At 35.7% G+C, this 22,499-nt stretch overlaps 1 protein-coding gene across 1 annotated transcript in view; it reads right to left on the reverse strand.

Annotated features, from left to right (window-relative positions):
• Positions 1-4,424: 4,424 nt before the first annotated feature.
• LOC144453586 (neurexin-3-like) overlaps positions 4,425-22,499 on the reverse strand; it is a 72,226-nt gene continuing 54,151 nt past the window's right edge. Inside the window, exons 10-16 of the mRNA XM_078144910.1 lie at positions 19,751-20,518; positions 18,936-19,055; positions 18,355-18,533; positions 17,590-17,764; positions 16,762-17,030; positions 9,128-9,245; positions 4,425-7,989 (exon numbers count right to left, since the gene is read on the reverse strand). Coding sequence (XP_078001036.1) covers positions 7,106-7,989; positions 9,128-9,245; positions 16,762-17,030; positions 17,590-17,764; positions 18,355-18,533; positions 18,936-19,055; positions 19,751-20,518 — 2,513 coding nt within the window. The 3' untranslated portion in view covers positions 4,425-7,105. The remainder of the gene's footprint in view (positions 7,990-9,127; positions 9,246-16,761; positions 17,031-17,589; positions 17,765-18,354; positions 18,534-18,935; positions 19,056-19,750; positions 20,519-22,499) is intronic.

A 22,499-nucleotide genomic window follows, 5' to 3' on the forward strand; every position in this document is an offset into this window, starting at 1 on the left:
AATTCATCATGTAAACATCCCTAAGATCATCCCCTTTAAATTTTAGACCAATCTGCCCTGTAAGTGTTTAGTTTAATCTTTTTAATAGAAAAAAAATCAGATTTGTTTACCTAAATCAATTTATGTGATCATTTTGATGTGAACAATTCCCTAACTAGACACCCAGAGTTTTTAGGTGTTCACGGAAAGACAAACAGACAGACAGGCAGACAGACAGACAGACAGATAGATAGACAGACAGACATACTGACTGACTGACTGACTTACAGACAGACAGACTTACAGACACCTACAATTACAAATCCGACACTATTCGTGAACTTACTCATCAAAGAGTAACACATTGTTGATAACTTTGAAGATATATTATCTGTAGAAAGGTTTTGTGAATGTTAAGTGTTTCATTTGTGGCAATTTGTGGCATGTTTTTTGAGAAATGTCTTTTCAATACGATATGTTCAAGATATAGTATGTAAAGTACGTAATCAAATTTCAAAATATGATTGAGTATTTAATATTTCTGTAAAGAAGTAAAATAAACATATGGCAAATTATGTCAGACCCCTCAGTAATCTAAAACTATTGATATTTGAAATGGATTGAATGGAGTGCAAAATGATGTGTATAGAAGCTGGTAGAGGTGGATAAGAATAATACAGTGCCAAGTTCAACCCTAGACCCTCCACCAATGTTGGTGGAGGGTCTATGGTTCAACATACATTTTAGATGTCCCAATTTCAAAAGATTACATCGTTGATTTTAGAGTGTTGAAATTTGGAAAATCCACAGTAGAATGGCTTTTGGAATGGGGTACACACTTATCAACATTGCTATGCACATATAAGGGAGCGATCAGTTTTTACGGCCGGGGGGGGGGGGGCACCTTAATTTGGGACTCAAAGAAGGGAGGGGTCATCATTTTTACAAAATGAATAAAAGAGGGGTCACCTTATTTTCAACAACTGAACGAAATCATGAACCACCCTGATGTACTTAAATTTCCATACAACAAATGTATGTGCATACAATAAACCATAAACAATGGCTATAAATATACGTTACAAATATAATATAAACTCTTTGTCTCTTGATACATCCCAAGCATATGACATGGAGTCATAACATTGCACCTTTTAAGCAACAGTTTTGTTAGAAATGACTTCTCAGTATTGAAGGCCATGAGTTGCACTGTGTCATCATGTGATATAAAAACTTGTAAGTGTAGCTATACTCGTAACACATAAGAAATGAAGTACCTTGAAATTCACTGGATGGACTGACTCTAAAATCTGTGCCTCCATTGATTTGAACATGTTGAATTGCATACAAACATATAGCCAATAGAGACACACTTTCAAATAATTTAATGAATTTGTATATCTAAATGGTAACTGACCTCCACTGTGCATGTTTTCCCCACATTTTCTCTTTCTACGTGATCTTTTTTTAGTATTGTTATTATTTGTGTCAATATGACTTGCAATGATTTAAACTTTTGAAACCCTAAAATTAGTGATACTTTTATGATATAACTAAGTTGTGTTTTGCTTTTGAATGGTGCTCTAAATGGCCTCCAAATGGTGTTCATTTTTCAAAAAGCTCTTACCATGGGAGGGGGACACTTCCCCCGCACTTGTATAGTAGGCACACATGTGTGTAGCGTGCACTTCTCCCCATACTATTTCCAGTTCTCTCCCCACTTTGAAACTTACTGAAACCCCTAGGTTTACAATTATATTAACTCCATTTCTAATATTGTACTTTACAGTTAGCTGAATTAATCTATAATTGTAATAGTTCACTCAATCTAAGAGATATCCTAGAACTTTTGGTTACTAAACCATAAATATTTTGCATGTCCATGAACAGACAATCATACTTCTCAATGGGTTCCTGTCTATAGAGATTTATACATGTGAAGCAATGGTTTTTGGGACAGCAATTTACCAGATACACTTAAAATTACTGTAAACGTAACAAGTAAAATTAACTTTGCAGTGTGCTGCATTATGCTTTGAGTTTCTAGAGTGTCTTTTGCAAGCACAAGAATATTTCTTGTCAACAGATGTCGGGGGGGGGGGGGGTCAGTGTATTTTTTTATTTGTCAAGGGTTGGGGAGTTGGATTGTTTTGTGGATGAATCACAAGGGGGTCACTATTTTTAAGTACAACACGAACAAGAAGTCACCGGCCCTCCCCCGGCTGTAAAATACAATACAATACAATACAATAAAACTTGAAGGTGGGTGCACTACTAGCAGTGTCAGGACTGAGGTCAACATCTCCACTTGGTCATATCCCCAGTATCTTACCACACTGTTCCCCCTTCACACCTATGAGAGCCACTTCTCATTAACCAAAAGTAACACACAACTCACTGTGTGGTCATCAACAGTGATTTGACCAATACATGTATGTTTTGATATTTGGCACAACAGTAGCATTGGTGGGATGTGTTAGCAGTGGCATATTGCACCGTTGTCAATGGCGGGATGTGTTAGCAGTGGCATATTGCACCATTGTCAATGGCGGGATGTGTTAGCAGTGGCATATTGCACCGTTGTCAATGGTGGGATGTGTTAGCAGTGGCATATTGCACCATTGTCAATGGCGGGATGTGTTGGCAGTAGCATAGTGCACCGTTGTCAATGGTGGGATGTGTTAGCAGTGGCATATTGCACCGTTGTCAATGGTGGGATGTGTTAGCAGTAGCATATTGCACCGTTGTCAATGGCGGGATGTGTTAGCAGTGGCATATTGCACCGTTGTCAATGGTGGGATGTGTTAGCAGTAGCATATTGCACCATTGTCAATGGTGGGATGTGTTAGCAGTGGCATATTGCACCGTTGTCAACGGTGGGATGTGTTAGCAGTGGCATATTGCACCGTTGTCAATGGTGGGATGTGTTAGCAGTAGCATATTGCACCATTGTCAACGGTGGGATGTGTTAGCAGTAGCATATTGCACCATTGTCAACGGTGGGATGTGTTAGCAGTGGCATATTGCACCGTTGTCAATGGCGGGATGCCAAAATCAATTAATAACTTAGATGCTACAATGAGTCAAAATTTGGCCCTCCCCGAGAATTGATTTATAAAAAATAGAGCCAATGGCATTGTAACACAACTGTAAAGTTTGTGAAAAAAAAATGTATATCAACATGCCAATCCATCCTTATTGTTACCCAAGCAATATTTATCTACTTGTTAACAATACTTCATCTACACATGCCTAAGAACATCCCACCATATTACACCGCCATTCTGCCAGTAAATTTTGAGTTTAATTTTTTTTATCCAAAGATCACTATTTTCTGATCCAAATTGCAAACTTGTCCTGCGATCATTTTTATTTGAACAAGCAGACACCCAAAGCAATATCCCCACTTATCAGTATATTGAAATGAAATCCATTTGATCACGAGTGATATGAATTTGTGCAGGATGGCAGATCAATTTATATATTTCACACCGGCATTTTATGATGGGGTGGGGCGAAGTGGCTCCTGTTGAATATGTATATAAGGGTATGTGCTGCTTCAAGGGTATAACATGTTGGATGGTCTTGTCTGAAATAGGGTGTGCTTTTTGCATTTGTTTTGTCTGGAAATGAGGAAAACGGCTCACATGACTATTAATTCAATTATGATGGGCCAGACCATCACATTATCAGTTACAAGTTCAGAGCACAATAACTTTTCATTTTTATATGAGAACATCAGTGTAGCATATCGTTAAAAATCTGTTCTTGTATGATTGACTTGGTAACTCATAAGTACAGTGTCCATATGCCATACATTTTGAATACATAGTCAAATACTCAGCCATTTACTGTTTTTAGAAATGTGTAGATATCCATTGTTTAAGGCTAACCTGTAGTCAGGGTTATAATAGTAATTACACCAATAGTGTTGATACACTTGAGTAGAGCAACTACGCTATTGGTGTATATGTCTTATAAATAGTGATTTTTGAGAAAGCTCTTAATCTTCAGAATATGTTGTGGCATCTTCTGGGTGCCTTGTGTTTAGGATGTTCCAAAGGTGTGATAGAATAGTGAATGCATGTGTTTGTACATTTCAATACTATAATGGAAAGCAAGCTATTGGCAAACTAAGATAAGCCACAAACTTACAAAACTCTTGTTGCAATGTTAATGTAATTACATTGATAGTAAGGTGGCATCAGTCAGCTTTCCTCAAGTTGCAGCTCATTCAACTGGCACTTAATACAGTATTTTCACTATCTAGATTTATACAAGTGATTTTATCAACATAACCAAGGCACTGCTTTTATCCACTCATGTGATCTACCACATGCAACAACAAGTGTATCTTAGTTTACTGATAGCATGCTTTCCATAGTAGTGCCATACATACATCACTGATAAAAGTCAAACACAACAATTTGATAGCAAAATGTGACATTTTATTGCTAGCGGAAACAAGGAAAAGGATAATGGTGACCATTTGTTTTGAAAACAAAATGAAATATCTATGGAGTGGAGTGAAGTGAAGGCACACAACTAATGGAAAAAAGCAAATGGTTCCTACAGATGTGAAAAAAAAATGACTGCAACACTGGACCATGGGAAGCAATTATCAAGAAGTCAATGAAGCTATTTGCTACGGAATATACATTGGATGATGTACAGCTAAAGACACCTAACACTTGACGACACACAGTAACAGTTTGTTTAAATTATGTAAACCAAAGCAACCTGAAAAAGGCAGATGCTGAAAAGGAAATTAAATAATATACCATAGGACAGTTTGCAATGTAGCACCTTTCTGCTTCCCATGATCCTTTGTTCCAAAATGGCCACCAAACCATTTCTAATGATATACATTGAGTCAAATACCTACATTGTATTTCTATTAAGTTGGGATAAGCGATTTTTGGCCTTGGTATTCAAGACTCATTAGAACACTAAGCAAGTTGGAAGCCAAAGTGAATTTCTCACCTTACGAAACAACTAGACAGAACTACAGCAGCACTAAGAGGAAATAAAAGCCAGTATACTGATACATTATTTGAGATGAAAAAATATTATGATCTCTCAGACTCTTACATAAAAATGTCCCATAGATAATATACAATAAGTCATAAATGAATTATACTTAAGCTATGACATTGTGTCATCTTGGCTGTCTCTTATAACAGTTTAATGCTCTGGTTGAAGCAAACATGGCATAATTGTACAAAACCTGCAAGTACTATTGTTCACTTTGTATTTTAAATTACAATTCTGACAAATTCTGGCATCATTTTTACTCTCTAAACATATACATAACCCCACCCCCACCCCCCAATTTCTCACTCACTCACATACAAACATAGAGTCAAACAAACAAACAAACAAACAAACAGACAGACGCACACATTTTGAACATGTCAGTTTTCACTACGAAAGTGTTACAAGAAACAGCCAAACAATAATACGTCTAAGGGGATAAAAATTCCAAGTCAATTTAATTTAGTTGTAAAACTTATATAATTGCTAAAAGCTATGTTCCTCCCATTTAAAAGAAATAGTTATACAACTATAACATATGTGTATACTTAAAACAGCATTAAATAAAAACTCATACAAACCCCAGGAAATTAAATATATGTGCACTTTGAGAGGCAAATTTCTATCTACTTTGGTTTACCAGCAACAAAAACAGCTGATTTTGTCTTGTTATACCAATCCATATCTAAAAACTAGGACTCTTCCAAACTTCAATAGACCTGTCTGTTTCCCCAAAATAACAACAAGTTAATAATTTTGCATAATTTTGGCAAGTATATGTAATAGTAGTTTGGGGGTGTACAGGTGGGATTAAAATGTCCATTTTTACACAAGCAACTGGAGTTATTGTTACAACTTAGATATCAGATGGAATTAGTTGATTCTGTCATAACCAAAGTGTGAAGAGAACAATAATACACAACACACAGATAAAATTTCTGAGAACACAAATGTCACTATTTTGTGTAACTTACAATGTCTTATTTGGGTTTGATCAGGTCACAAGAAAAAGTTTATGCAGCCACATGTATGTAATGTCGGTGATGGGGAAAATACAGTTAATTATCTAAAAGTTACAACACCAAAGTAACATGAAAAAATTACCTTGTCACTGATCAATAATTGATTTTCATATCAGTGAGTCCAAAGTGCTATATATAAAATACTTCATACATACAACCAGTTCTTCTGTGGGTCTTCACCCACAGAATTAATAACAGCAACTAGCCTCGTGACTTACTTTACAAAAATCACTTGATCTCAAAATGCCAGCTTTGATCAGAAATGTTTTAGATTTAAACTTGTTTTGTTTATTTCTGTCCCTTTCTCTTATGAATTTCACACTGAGCTGGCACTTTCTGTTTTCAAAAGTTCAAAGGTCATACAATGCTTTGTCATGATTGTATGCATGTATGTTCCTCTGCATTGGAACAGGCAATATCAGGTATTGTCAATTCTATGTGAAGTTGTTCATGTCTTCTTCCCAGAAAAATACAGGCATCATGTTGAGCACTCTAACACACCACACTTTCTCTTTCAAAACACAAACATCACTTTAATAACAACTGTCTTGTTCCTTCTCACAAACACGGTAAATGCCAACGTTTTGAATTAATTTAAAACAGTATAATAATCCACAACTCTATATATGTAACTTTTCTTAGAATTTCTTTTTTCTTTTTCATTTTTTTTTTTGTTAACATGAGGTTCTTTTTTAAAAAAGAAACTGGATTTCCTGGGAAATTTTACCTGTACTAAAACTTTTCTACGATCACATGTTACACTACACTACTGTAATGTCTACGGTCTACTGTGTTCATATTTCCCTTGAAAATGTATCTGAAATGATTATGTACATAATATGTGAGCTGTTTATTTCATCTTTTTTTTTTAAAACATTAGTCAAATGTATAGAACCTTTTGTTAGACACAAGTTCTTGTAAGGGGAGTAGATATTCAAATTTGTATAGCTCTCCTTTTGTAGACTAACACTATTCTGCATATAATCAACTGACAACAGATAATACTTGGTCAGTTTGTTTTTTACATAACTCATGGTCTTCAGAATTGTTTATCTTTTTGTTTGCTTAATTCAAACATACCACTCCCTTGAATCTTGTTTTTTCATGAGTGGTTTATTAACACTAGCGTCTTTGTCTTTGCCATTGTATAAGGTGCCGTTTGCATTTGGCATGATAACAGTGTTACTGGGAGTGCCATAGCTGTAATTGCGGCTCTCGTCAATCCTATAGGAACCTTCATTGCGATTTCTGTATTTGTAGATAGCATAGAGTAATATAAGTACAGCTATACAGACAGCAGCCACTATTCCTACCACCATAGCAGTTTTGCCCATACCTCCACTGGATGACATTGGTCCTGCTATTGCACCATCTGTGTTTGCTTCTGGTAATGCACTTGTCATGTCTGGTTTCATTGGTTCTGTCTCGGCCATTGGTGGTTTGGACATTTTGGGTGTCACCATTGCCGGTTTGGTAGTTATATCTTTTTCACCACTCATTTCTGTTTTCATTGTAGATTCAGCTTCTGGAACTGGTGGTTGTGTTTTGACTGGTGTCATTACTTGTTTGATGGTAGTTTCCACACCTGGCTCTGGTAAAGGAGCTTCAGTTGTTCTGGTGGTTGATTTCACAGGCATAGTTGTGGTTTTTATTTCTGGCACTACGATTTCCGTTTCATTGTCTCCTGATCCAGACATCTCAGTATTGCAATCCTCATCATCTGGTCCATCACACATGCCTGATCCCTCTGGTTCTACAGGTTCAGGTGTTGACTCTGGCATCATTGGAGTTGTGATAACAGGAGCGGGCTGAATGGTAGGTTTTGCTGTACTCATCATGGTGGTAATTCTGGGTGTGGTAGTCATGACAACAGCTTTGGTGGTTACAGAAGGAGTTGTTGTTAATACTGTGGCAGTAGTTGTTGGAGGTTTGACTGGTTTTGGTGTTCTTTCATCTGTAAACAAACAAAATGTACATGTCAAGGATGAGAGAAGCATTGAGTGTCTGTCGCCTCCCTCCCTCCCTGTCTGTCTGTATATGTGTATGTATGTATGTATGTATGTATGTATGTATATGTGTATGTATGTATGTATGTATGTATGTCTGTATATGTGTATGTATGTATGTATGTATGTATGTATGTATGTATGTATGTATGTATGTATGTATGTATGTGTGTGTGTATGTATGTATGTATGTATGTCTGTATATGTGTATGTATGTATGTATGTATGTATGTATGTATGTATGTATGTATGTATGTATGTATGTATGTATGTGTGTATGTATGTATGTGTGTGTGAATGTATGTATGTATGTATGTCTGTATATGTGTATGTATGTATGTATGTATGTATGTATGTATGTATGTATGTATGTATGTATGTATGTATGTGTGTATGTATGTGTGTATGTATGTATGTGTGTGTGAATGTATGTATGTATGTATGTATGTATGTATGTATGTGTGTATGTATGTGTGTGTGAATGTATGTATGTATGTATGTATGTCTGTCTGTATATGTGTATGTATGTATGTATGTATGTATGTATGTATGTATGTATGTATGTGTGTGTGAATGTATGTATGTATGTATGTATGTCTGTATATGTGTATGTATGTATGTATGTATGTATGTATGTACGTACGTACGTACGTATGTATGTATGTATGTATGTCTCTGTATATGTGTATGTATGTATGTATGTATGTATGTATGTATGTCTGTCTGTATATGTGTATGTATGTATGTATGTATGTATGTATGTATGTATGTATGTATGTATGTATGTCTGTCTGTATATGTGTATGTATGTATGTATGTATGTATGTATGTATGTATGTATGTATGTATGTCTGTCTGTCTGTCTGTCTGTCTGTATGTATGTCTGTGTGTGTGTGTGTGTGTGTGTGTGTGTGTGTGTGTGTGTGTGTTTGCATGTGTTTATGTATGTGTGTGTGTGTGCAATGCAAGTATTGTGTGATATCAGTGGTAACGGTAAATGAGTACAAAAACTTGTATGCATGTTATTTGGATTGAATCCCCACATGGGTGGGGCTGAGGGAAGCACAGATCATTACAAAAACTGACCTCCTGAGCCATCGCAATCATCTTCATCATCACCATCACAACCTGATCCTGGTTCTGGTTCAATGTAGATGTCGTCATCTGTAGGCGTTGGCTCCATTGGATCTGTTACTCTACCAGACTGTGGAAAACAATGAAATCAGTATATTGTCATCAAAGTCAGATTCACAATGCACACATCATCCTGTGTGTCAACTACATTGGTTAGAAACTTCTTAAAAAAGACCACTATGGTGAGAAACCGTGTACTCATTTCCTGTACAACAGATTTGAAGACACTGTTATTCTAGAGTCTGATTGGAACACCTCCATATCTTTATGATAAAGGCAACTTTTGAATCCTGTCTATAATTTCCATTCATCTATCAAAGTTTAACACATTTTGTTTTCATCTCTAATAGTTTAAATAATTACTCTTTTGAAGTTTTTCAAAGTTCACGTTGAATTAATTCATTCGTTTTCTTGCTAAGTGTACAGAATGACTAATTGTTCTGAGTGATGGTATGTTTATATACATGCAATGACATTACATTACATTTTATCAAATTCTTATACACTACTACCATTACAACCTCACAGCAATATCACACACACAATTTGAACACTCTACCCTTGGCTTACAGATAATACTATGATATTAGACACTGTTGTGGGTGAAGTCAATTCATAGGGCTACATCTGTACACAATTTTCCCTTCTATTGCAATCTTTAATTCACAGATGACTGACGCTATGCAGGACTATCATTTTTTTATTTCAAAAGATAGAGTTTAACTACATTTTCACCCTTTTTAATCAGATGTTATGAAACTGCATTGCAGATAGCAACACTATCGGTCAAAACTGCACCAAATTGCAACAATGTGGGAAGCTGTGAAATGGTATCACAGATTACAAAAAATGTAGCTGTACAACTCCATCAAAGTGCAACGCTCTGTAGCAGTGAAACTGCATCACAGACAGTAACACTGGAGCTGTGAAACAACATCAAACAACACTGCAGCTGTGAAACAGCATCACAGATGGCAACACAACAGTTATGAAACTGCATCAGACTTCAACACTGCAGTTATGAAACTGCATCACAGATTGCAACAGTGTGTACAGCTGTGTATTAAACTTCATCAGACAGCAATGCAACTATCACGAAAAAATGATTTCAATTTCTATGATCTGTAGTTGTGTATTAAACTGCATCACACACTACAATACTGCGTGTGGCCATGTAACTGTCACAGACTGCAATGTTATTTGTAGTGTAATAGCTACATCAAATTGCAACACTGACAAGCTGTATAACTGCATCAAAGACTGCAACACTATCTGCAGCTGTGATACTGCATCAAATTGCAACACTGACGGAAGCTGTAAAACTGCATCATAGACTCAAATGCTGTCTGTAGCTATGTAACTGTTGTGACACTGCGCAATTGTAATGAAGACATGATGAAAACATGGCTTGTTTTCCAGTATAGAAATATATCATAAGCTTTGATCTCAATTACGAGTCAGAAAAGAATAATTTAGAGTATTTTTATCTTATTTAGTTTTCCATAAAGTATGCAATGCGATGAAGATGTGGCTGAATTATTTTTGTAACGTGATTTGAGTTTCTGTATATTTTGCAATAGTCAAGGTACAATCTGACATTCATCATTCAGGAGTTTTAAAGAAATAAGTCATTAGTTTGTAATATTCACACCATTTCTTAACTGTGCAACTTTGGAAGACAATCCTGTAGACCAGGTAGAATATGTTTTTATTTAATGATACAGTGACCATGTAAGTGACAGAAGGCTGAACAAGTGCAGAAGTAAGCATGCTGTTCAGGTAAAGCTAGAGAAAAGACAGAAATAGAGACAAGTTGCCAGAAGCTGTGTATCAAGTGATAAACAAATGTACATATGTCAGTATGGAGTACAACTATCCACAGAAAGTAGGGGTAGTTAACTGTGGTTGGATATCTAGCATATACATACAGCAGCTGTTCAAGTGGTGGCGATGCCAAGAAATAATTATGTGAAGACTAGCCAAGCTAGACTATTTAGGACAAGCCAGCCAAGTCAAACAAAGCCAAGCTAAGCCAAGCCAAGCCAAGTGAAGTCATGAAAAATCAGCAAAAGCAAGGATATGTGAAATCAAGCAAAGCCATACACAGCCATGGCAGGTAATTGCATCAAACAATCCATGCTACAAAGTAAGAACAGCTCATCCATGTATTGTAGGGGTATATAAAGCTACCTTTGGGTCAGAAGTTGAAGTAGAGTTAAGACTAGTTATTGTAGCAGTAGTAGTAGTAGTGTCAGCTGCAGGGAGGGTTGCTGTATCAGTGGAGGGACTGGAGCTTACTTCTGGCTGCAGGGTGGTAAGATATGGTTTTAGACATATTAGAAATCATTCTGTAATATGGCATCAAAATACGCTGCTGATAATATTGAAAGGGTAAAGATGAAAAAAACTCATGCAGAGCTGAAATTATCAATAACGGTACAAACTGGAAAGCAAGATGTATGACAAAATAGAATAGACAACATAGATGATTTAAGATTCTTTTACATGTCACTTGGAGACATAAATTTGAGCTTGCAGTTATTTATATCTGTACTGCCCTCGTGTGGTAGAAAGAGGGTTAGTACGTGAAAAATTATATGCAGTTAATTCTTGAGTTTTTCTGTATAAAGTTGTTTTGTAGTTATTGTATAGTTAGTAATGGCACCAGCTTTGATCTCACCCATGACCGTCATTTTTTACTGTAGCTAAAGACAATGGTTATTTAATGCTGTCATGACACTAATAACTACATTTTTAATATATGGATGTTGCACTACAAGCTATGGTTATTTACTGTAATGACACTAATAACTACATTTTTAATGTTGGACTACAAGCTATGATTATTTAATGCTGTCATGACACTAATAACTACATTTTTAATATATGGATGTTGGACTACAAGCTATGGTTATTTACCATCATGACACTAATAACTACATTTTTCATAATGTGGATTTGGACAAAAGCTATGACTTTTACTTTCATGAAACTATTAACTACATTATGTGGATGTGTTTTTGTTTCTGCAACTCAATGACACATGACATCAATGATTATTTTATGATGAAACTAAAGCCTTCAGTTGTAATATGTTGTCTACAACATGATCAGCTGGTCTAGCGGTTTTTAATTTTACAGCTGGTTAGCCTATTACTACGGTTAATTTGATGACAGAATCAGTTAGTAATATTACCTTTGTTGGTTGTTTTATAGTGGTTGTAGTGTTAGTCTGTGTAGTTGTATCTATTTTCGTTGGTTGGTTTGTGGTTGCATTATAAGAGTTTATTGTTATTTCTCTGTGTATCGGTTGTTTTGTTATGTTTGTATTGTTTATATGAATAGTTGTTTTAATATCTGTCGGTTGGTTTGTCATGTTTGTGTCGCTGGGTTGATTAGTTGTTTTAATGTGTGTTGGTTGGTTTGTCATGTTTGTGCTGCTGGGTTGGTTAGTTGTTTTAATGTGTGTTGGTTGGTTTGTCATGTTTGTGCTGCTGGGTTGGTTAGTTGTTTTAATGTGTGTTGGTTGGTTTGTCATGTTTGTGTCGCTGGGTTGGTTAGTTGTTTTACTGTCTGTTGGTTGGTTTGTCATGTTTGTGCTGCTGGGTTGGTTAGTTGTTTTAATGTGTGTTGGTTGGTTTGTCATGTTTGTGTCGCTGGGTTGGTTAGTTGTTTCAATGTGTGTTGGTTGGTTTGTCATGTTTGTGTCGCTGGGTTGGTTAGTTGTTTTAATGTGTGTTGGTTGGTTTGTCATGTTTGTGTCGCTGGGTTGGTTAGTTGTTTCAATGTGTGTTGGTTGGTTTGTCATGTTTGTGTCACTGGGTTGGTTAGTTGTTTTAAAGTGTGTTGGTTGGTTTGTCATGTTTGTGTCGCTGGGTTGATTAGTTGTTTTAATGTGTGTTGGTCTTGTGGTGCTTGTATGGTTAGTTGAAATAGTTGTTTTATTGTATGTTGGTTGTCCTTTGGTGGTGGTATTGTTAGTGCCAATATGTATATTTCTCTCTGTTGGTTGTTTTGTACTTGTAGTGTTAGTGCTGGAGGTAATTTTTGTGACTGTTGGTTGTTTTGTCGTGGTTCTATTGTTAGTGTGGGTACTTGTTTGAATGTTCATTTGTCTTGTGGTGGTGGTAGTAGTGGTGGTATTGTGAGTACTGCCTGTTGTCTGTTTGTCAGTCAGTTGTCTATTTGTGGTTGTATTGTTGGTGTGGATAGCATTGATTTCTGTCGGTTGTTTTATGGTGGTGTTTAGGTTAGTGGTCATAGATGCTTTGGTGGTCTTGGTTTTGATAGATGTCAGTTCTTGCTGTGGTTACAAACATTGAAGGGAACACAACAGAGGGAAAGGTTAGGGATAAATATGAACATTACTACATGTATATCAAATGAAGCACAAATAAAACTTAATAGGAATTTACAGAAATGAAAACTGAAAATAAAAAACCCCAAAAAAGTCGACACCACAGCTATAAGAGTAGGAAGAGAATCAGAGAAAGGCTAACCTTCGTAGTAATAACACGTTCTGTGGTTGGTTTGACACTGGAAGTTGGTAGAGCAGATGGGCTTTTAAGCTGGGTTAAAACAACAGAACACAGAACACAGATCACAATAACAGACAGGATAGAATGCACACTGATTTCTTATCTGTGTGTATTTTACTATGTACTGAACTAGTCACTGCTATATCAACTATTATTTATGGCTATATATCACAAGCTGGGCAAGCTGTTAGTCGCTGCACTGTCATTTTTTATATGTTTTTATGTACTGCAAGTTACAGCTTTGCAAACTAAATCTATTAGTATATTGCAAGCTATGATGACAGGTAGTGGCTGCATTGCCATTTTTTTTGGTTTATTTTACTACACAATGCATTAGTCACAGCTATATCAACTATCAACTATCACTGCTACACAAAATGACTTTTTATTAGCTAAGTTAGCGGTTAGTTAATGCTATGAGCTACGTTAGCTGTTAGTGTATTAGCTAAGTTAGCAGTTAGTAAATGTTATGACCTACGTTAGCCGTCAGTTAATGTCAAACAAATCAGTTTGCTCTTTTCTTTCACTGATAAAGCTGATTGACAAAAGTGATATCCTATAGCCCTGATATTACACATTGTGTTCTGGCTTTTGTAAATTTCAGAGTCAGAATCTGTGTAACGTCAAGGCTAAGACTTATATCTTGGGAGAGCAAAATGTCATTTGGTATGACATGGTGGTCCAAGTCATCCAGATGAAAGCTGTAAATTTATATTTTGAAACTCAAGTTGACTTGAAATAGTGTACCTCTGTGAATTTGTTTGATTTGTAGCAAAAACTGATTAGTTCTAATCTTAAAACCAAGTTCTAAATGCTCATTTTTTGATGGGAAAATCGATATATTTAACTGATCAATAACCAATTGCTGGAATATACCACTCAATATTGTTGTTTTTCTCACTCTGTGAAATCTATCATCATGGTGTTTCAAATCATGAACATTAGAACTAGTCTGTAAGGTACATCGCGACAGGGCGCCTTCACACATTGGTGAGGGTGGCATGACATGACGTATCTTACAGTCGACATTAGAACTAGTCTGTAAGGTATGTCATGACAGGGCGCCCTCACACATTGGTGAGAGGAGGTCGGTGAGGGCGGAATGACATGATGTATCTTACAGTCTACATTAGAACTTGACTTATCAAAAACATGCTGTTACATGACTAGCATTTTACAATACACCACTATTCCAAAGTACCACAATTCTCCCCAGACAATTCTACGGTACATAGGATCAACAACAGATGTCTTTGAATTTGCATGACAATGTGATTTGTGCTATGCAAATTCTTGGATTCAACCATTATTTTCTGGGGAGAACAGCTGCATAAGTTAGTGTTTGTGTTAGTGTTTCATTTGCTAACTACACCCACGCACAGCTAGAAAAGAATAAAATAGTTGTTTGTATTTAGATCAACTACCTCTGTTGTCATTTTTGTGCTTTGCGTTACAACAGTGCTGGCTGTAGATGTAGGCTGCATTGTGGAGGTAGGTGAGCTAGTCAGACTGGTTGTAGGCTATGATATAAAGAGAAAGAAAAGAGAAAAAAAGAAAAGAAAATACAAGAAGCAAGACAGTAAGCACACCTTCAGGAAACCACAGTGCAACAAAGCTTGACAGTTCATTGGCATACGGTTTTTCAAACATTGAAGCATAAACTGTATAAAAAATTAGCAACAATATTCAGCATTTTTGGAAATATTTTTGCACACAGACAAAAAAGTTACAATATGAGGGACAATATAGCATGAGGTCTTTAAGAAGGAGGATTAGTACCTTGATGAAGTTAGTTGTTAGTACTGTGGTTTCAGCATTGGAGGTGAAGGTAGGTACAGAGGTTGAAGTTGTAAGTTTTGTAGATGTCTGCTGAGGTGTAGAAATTAGTAAAGGCTGAAAGAAACAAGTAGTAGTCATAGTAAGGTGAGTATAGAACATTTGGTAGGTTAACACCCCTATTGTCTGTTAAATGGTCTGGTCCAAGGCATTTAATGGTTGGGTCATCCAAAGTTTGGACTTATCTTAGGGATACATTAAAGAGATAGAAAGATTAAAACCATTGTAACTTGTAAGTAAAGAAATCTGGGTGAGTTAACACCCCTGATTTCAGGTTAAATCGGCTGGTCCAAGATGTATTACAATAGGGTCATTCCAAAGTTTGACAAATCTTGGGGGAAGTTAAGATGAAAGTAATAGAGTGTACAAGAGTAGTTTGTCAGAATGAAATAGAGAAATGAGAAAGAAGTAGGGTTGAGAGAGACAAAATATGTGGCATTCTCACTTTAGTCAGTTACAGGAACATGGAAGTTTTCCTTAATGGGTAACAAAATACAACAATGACAGATTTCCTACACTTTAATCTCTCAAGCTATCATTTTTCCTTACACCATACATCTTGTTTCAACAAAGCTGCTTTCTTCTTTACCAATAATTTCCAATAGATGGTGTCTGAGATGATCTGATCTGGATCACTGTTTTAACTAACTATATCAATCCAGCATATTGTGGTTGTTGATTCAATACAACATCACTCAAATCACTAACCACAGCCAAAGAGACATTCACACCAACTCTTTCTCTGTTGCATAACCATTGCATGTCGGAAACCATGTGTATAGTCAAACATTTACTTTCTGGGATGTCAAACATTTACTTTCTGGTATCCTATAGTCATCATTTGTTGAGGGCTGTATATGATGTTCATGGTTTAAATATAACATAAATAACCATAAACAATTGATATATACAGCAATAAGACAGACAGACAGACAGACAGACAGACAGACAGACAGACAGACATACATACATACATACATACACACATACACATACATTCATGTATACATACATACACTTACATACATACATACACATACACACATACATTCATGTATACATACATACACTTACATACATACATACATACATACATACATACATACATACATACATACATACACACACACAGACAGACAGACAGACAGACAGACAGACAGACAGACAGACAGACAGACAGACATTTCAAACCATGTTCAGATATTTGTTTACCTTTTTTGGTATCATAGGTCGTGTGTTAGGTCTAGGTACGGTAGTTGTCTCAGGTACCAGCATAGGTTCATTAATCCTGACATCTCCGTCAATTTCAACTCTTGGGTCATTAGACAAGCCAAGATCTAACACTTTAATACCATTAAAATTTACACCTTGTAGCGTTCCTACAAAACTTCTGTCAAGTTCTCGTTTGCTTCTACCACCAGTATTCCCTCTTGCTCCAAGTTTGACAAAGGTTTGAGCATTGCAGATCCTTAGTTGGTCACCTACAAAGACAATAACATGATTCATCAAGTTGCATTGTTTACATTTTGTAGTGGTACAACGTCTAAGAAGATGACAGTGTCGGTCATCTCTGTCCATCTTTTGTTCTGAGGTAGAATTCTAAAGGTTTTGCCCAAACATATGATTCAAAAAGTTGTATTATAAACATTGCATATGATATTTTGAATCATGTGTACTAAAATTTGACACACCAAATGCGGTGTTACAATTAAATTTCTGGTTGTTTCAATTTTTCGAACAAGGGCATTGTATTTTATTTCAATTCCAGTGATCAAAGTGAGTTAAGTGAAAGGACTGAAAAGTTCATTAATTTCTGATTTTGATTGGTAAATGGAGAAAACAGATTTCAATTGGTGGTTTACTGAGGTATGAACTGGTGCACAGATCAAAGTACAATTTTTATCGTGATACATATTAATATCCTCTGAATATTAATTCATACCACAGTCGTAACTAATTACCATGATTTCACATCTATTGTAAGCATTTCTTGTCTGTTTGTTAGAACTGTGAATAAAAGATAAAAGAATGAAGTCTTACTTGTAACAGTTTTTTTAATGACTGGATTACCATCTATTTGTAGAGTAGAATTGCCACCATTACGATAGAACCTTACAACATGATATTTTCCATCGTTGACTTTCATGGTTATATCCCCAATGGGATGGTTATCTCCTCCCAGATTGTAAACCACAAAAAGAGTTCCAGATCCATCCTGTTTTATGGAATTAGAATGTGTTGGTATTACACAAATTCTACATTTTCATTTAATATTTCATACAAAACATGAATAGTGGTATATATTGTTAATAAGCATTAGTGAACTAAACTATTTCCAACTCTGCCTGCAATACATATTTTCATCTCTCATATGGATGTAGTAGTTTACTTTTTCTTTTACATCTGACATTCATAATATTTTTTCTTTAATTCCAGACCCTATATTCAATTCTCAGTGTTTTTGCAAATGGTGGTATTAAAAAGTAGGGTAAAATCTACCGAGGTTCCCACGACATTTGACTGGGAAATATATTCTATGGGAAATACTATTTTTTTTGCCCTTTCCTCCTTTCCATTACCGAGTTCAAAAACACTGGTTTTGTACAATTCATGTAACCTATTTGCTGGAGTAGAGCATTTACAAAACTTACATCTGCTATATATACATAATCTATGAAATATTTCAATCTTTTAAGAACATTGTATCTTTGACATGGTCACAAGTACTTCAAGAGCACAGATTGTTCAATAATCTTACAATTTCAAATAAAATGCAACTATATTTTCCAGCTGAATTACACTTACAATTTCAAGTTCAATGAAATCTTTCGAGGCATCACTATCAATCCTGGCTAAGACAGCATTGGCTGATTTAGTACGGAAACCAAGGGCAAGCATATCTGCTTCAGGTCCTGGTCTTTCACCCTCAGGATAGGTAAAGGTGACTATTCCACCATCTTTACCAAATGTAGCCCTGGTACCTCCTGAAAAATAAAATGGAAACACGACTCATTAGAAAGACCACATCCACTCTACTGCTGTCAATACATACTTTTCATCAAACTTTCTACAGTACAAAGTTTACTAAGCTATTTGGTTTTATAGTTTACATTATATTCAGTTTAAAGAAAAGATTTTGTTGTCATTCATTCACATCTTCACAAAAACCTATTTTTGGGTATAAAATTGACTATTTTCAATATAAATACTACTGAACTTGGCAGCTGCATTGGTTTTTAGTACAGTTCATACATCTATCAAACTAGTTCGATTTATTACACTTGGTTGTAACTACAATGGAACCAGTATTTGAAGTTGTAATGATATACAGTACATACATTTGTAAAATATCCTTTTTTTCAGTGAAGTGAATGACTTATACTTACTAATTTCACACTGTTCACCAGTATAAGTTGTCATATCGCAATCACAAGTAAAGTCATTCCACATTTGGTAACATTCACCTCTGTTTTGACATGAATCTGGAGCACAAGGTTTGCTTGGAGCTGTAGTAAACAGAAAATATAAACATACACAAGTTAGTACTAAAAAACCAGGTTTGAGCCATCATAGACAGAAGAAACACTGGCCATATATTTTGTAATGATTTGCTGATGTGAAGAAAACAGTGAGGAGAGTATGAATCTGGGCTGGCTGTACTAGCTGCAACTGGAATGTTTTTTGTTTTTTTTGAAAATGTTCTGCAAGGTACAATAACTTACTTATAATATCATACACCATGAACAGAATTGTATCACCTGTGGGTAAACATATTATTTGTAGCTGTATACATGATGAATCAAATGAAATTGATTTTTGGGTCTCTACCCATAATCAGCGCCCTCAACGGCCATCACAATTTCAACCTGTTTCTGTATTGCTCATGGATGATATCAACCACTGATTGACATATACAATGTCTAATTATTGGTATTTTAACAATCTCCAGTAAATGTATTGTGTTGATGATACTCCAGTTACAATTTGTACAGTTGTAAAGATTCAAAACCAAGTTTTCACTCAAGAAATAAACTTGTCACTACACTACCTACAGATAATATTGGTCACTAATTAACAATGTCTTTTTACAAGTAATTGACCAATTTTTAGTGACAATATCTTTGGTATTTGAAAAAACAAATTTCCCATTGCAATTAGTACAGTTGGTTATACTGAATGTCTCTGAAAAATGAGCATTTACCTTCACATCCACGACCTAGGACTTTTTTCACATCCTCATTTAAAGCATCCTCTATCAAATCTGGTACTTTTCCATTCAAATCAAGAGATGCAAGACACCCTAGATAGCCAGATCTTGACAGCACTTTCTCTGGCAGGCTGTCCCACAAATGTGCCTCCATTCCACCAACTCTCATGTTTTCAGTCAGGTCTATATGACGAGAGCTACTTGCTGACTGGGCCAATGTGGTCGCATCATCCACTTTCAGCACTTGGTTATCGCGGTTATCCCGTGTGATGGTTACCTCATGCCATTGGTTATTATTCATCCTTGTCACGGTGTTGGCACGCATGTCATTTGTTTTATCTCCAGTGTTAAAGACATACTGAATATATCCATCAACCAATTCCACAGCTAAGAAATCTTTGCCATCACCTTCATTGAAAAGAATCAATCCGTTCGGCTCAACCGTTCTGAACTGGAAGAATATGTTCAATACAGGGTATGTGTCTGGTGGAGATAGCATAACAAAGTCTTCGGCTGACTTGAACGTTACTGGATCACTTATAATCTGGTCATCCTTGTTATCAAATGTGGCAGTGACTACAATGTTTATGGTTGTACCTTTCTTGGCCATCTCAAAGAACTTATTATCATTTAAGATAAACTGTTCCATGTGTCCCAGAAAGTTTGAAGGTGCATTGACAAGATCTTCTCTTGACTTATCAGAGAGAGCACCTATTTCAATAGCACTGAATTCTAAAATTCTGTTGTTGCCTGCAATATCCACTGTAAGATAAAAATCAGAAGTTTTTAATTAAAACAAACCATGTAATTAACATTAAAAGAGTGAGAGGGAGAGAGCTGTTTATAGATGCATATACATATGTAAAATCTTTGTTGATCAAATTTGTTGTGGGAAGAAAATTTTTTTTGAAGATAATGCAGGAACGGGGAAAGTCATGGTCTGTTTAAAAACATACGATACCACAATGACAGAACACCAAAACAAAAACTTGGCATGTGCATTATCATTATTGATATAATTTTGGGTTGATTTCATGCATTTTGAGCTTTGGAATGATATCAGATATCAGTTCTTTTTACTTTTTCTACGGGTGGTGGTGGTGGTTAGGGGGCAGTAATGGCTGGCTTATTTTAACAGACAACTTTATCTCTTGAAAAGATGGCAGACACAGTATATGACAATAATAAACTAGCACCAATGCAGCACCCATAGTAACTACATTACAATAATGACAGAACACTGAAACACAAAGCTTGCAAGAAGGGTTGCTGTCAAATGCAGTCGACACGATCCAAGTTGTAGCAAGCACACATAAAATCCCACAAAAAAAAAATACACAGCGCTGTGAGAGAATAAATAAAATTGTTAAAAATTGTGTAGCGTGCTGTTGTACAATTTGAAACGTGTCTATGCAAAAGTAATGCTGGGCTTTAATTTGTCCAACTTTTGTACTTTGAAAGGCTTAGCGAGTACATTTCAGCAGAAAAGACCAGAATTGTAATTTTCAAAATCAAAATGAAATGTGAAGGTTAAGTTCAAAAGTCTGTCTGAATAGTAACCATACATATAACAATGTGTGTAGACATTTGAATGGTATCTCAGTGTAAAACTTCCAAATTTATTAAACAATTTACCATTTGACCTTGGAGATGGAGGTCAAAGTCAAAGGTCAAGGTATAACAGGAAAGCTTACCTTTGATAATATGAGTGTAGACTCTTAAATAGAGTCTTTGTGTATTCAACCCAAGTTTTTTGAAAAAAGACAAATTTTGGCTATTTCACCTTGAAAATGTCCGAGAAAGTCTAAGGTCAAGATCAGTCACAAAACAAAGTGACTTGTATATGTATTACATAGTATGTTACCTTTGTGCCAGGTTTGGTTGAAATCAGCTGGTGCATGCCAAAAATATCAGACTACATTACGCACACAGGTGGGTGGAACCCAATATAATGGCCCCCTTCAAGTGGCACTCGTTCGAGGCTAATTAATCATATCACATTGTTATGGGCTAAAACCTTGGTCTTCATCATGCAATCTAATTGGTTATTGTAATCAAATGCACTGGACCAGTCAGAAATTTCAAGCAGCCATCAAAGGACTTTCACATACAAAATGTCAATGATTACAAATTGGGGTTTCATTTATGTTTTTTTTATCTATTCCTTCCACATGAATACAAATAAAAACAATTCCATAGTCTTTTCTGCTCTGACAATTCTCAAAAAGCAATTGCTTGTTATTAGTAAAAGATACATCTTGAAGAAGTTGTCACTGCTATAATGTATAAACTGTCACTTCATTATTTGTTGTAATTTGTAATTACAATATTGTGTAAATGAGGACATATATTCCACTCTACATCAGTTGTGTTTTACGGCAAGCAAATATGGGCGACATTGGTTATGTGCTGGTGTTATGTTTATATTGAATGGAATACTTTTTCAATATGCATTACATCAGATTGAAATATCCATAAAATCTGAATGAATGAACTATGTGGTAAAAATACCAGTTTTACCATATTCCCCTTTCTGTTTATACTGGGGTTCCCCAACCTTAGCAAACACACTGGTTGGCATACTTGTTAATGCTTGCATATGATTGACACACAACAACTTGCACAGTGGAACATATATTTTGATCACAGGATATTCTAAACCTTGTACTCAATTTGACTGAAACTGATTTCATATTAATATACTTATAGCAGTGACATTCAAGCATTGCAGGCTGATGTAACA

This window comes from Glandiceps talaboti, chromosome 2 (assembly GCF_964340395.1).
Source record: "Glandiceps talaboti chromosome 2, keGlaTala1.1, whole genome shotgun sequence".
NCBI classification, from domain to species: Eukaryota; Metazoa; Hemichordata; class Enteropneusta; family Spengelidae; genus Glandiceps; species Glandiceps talaboti.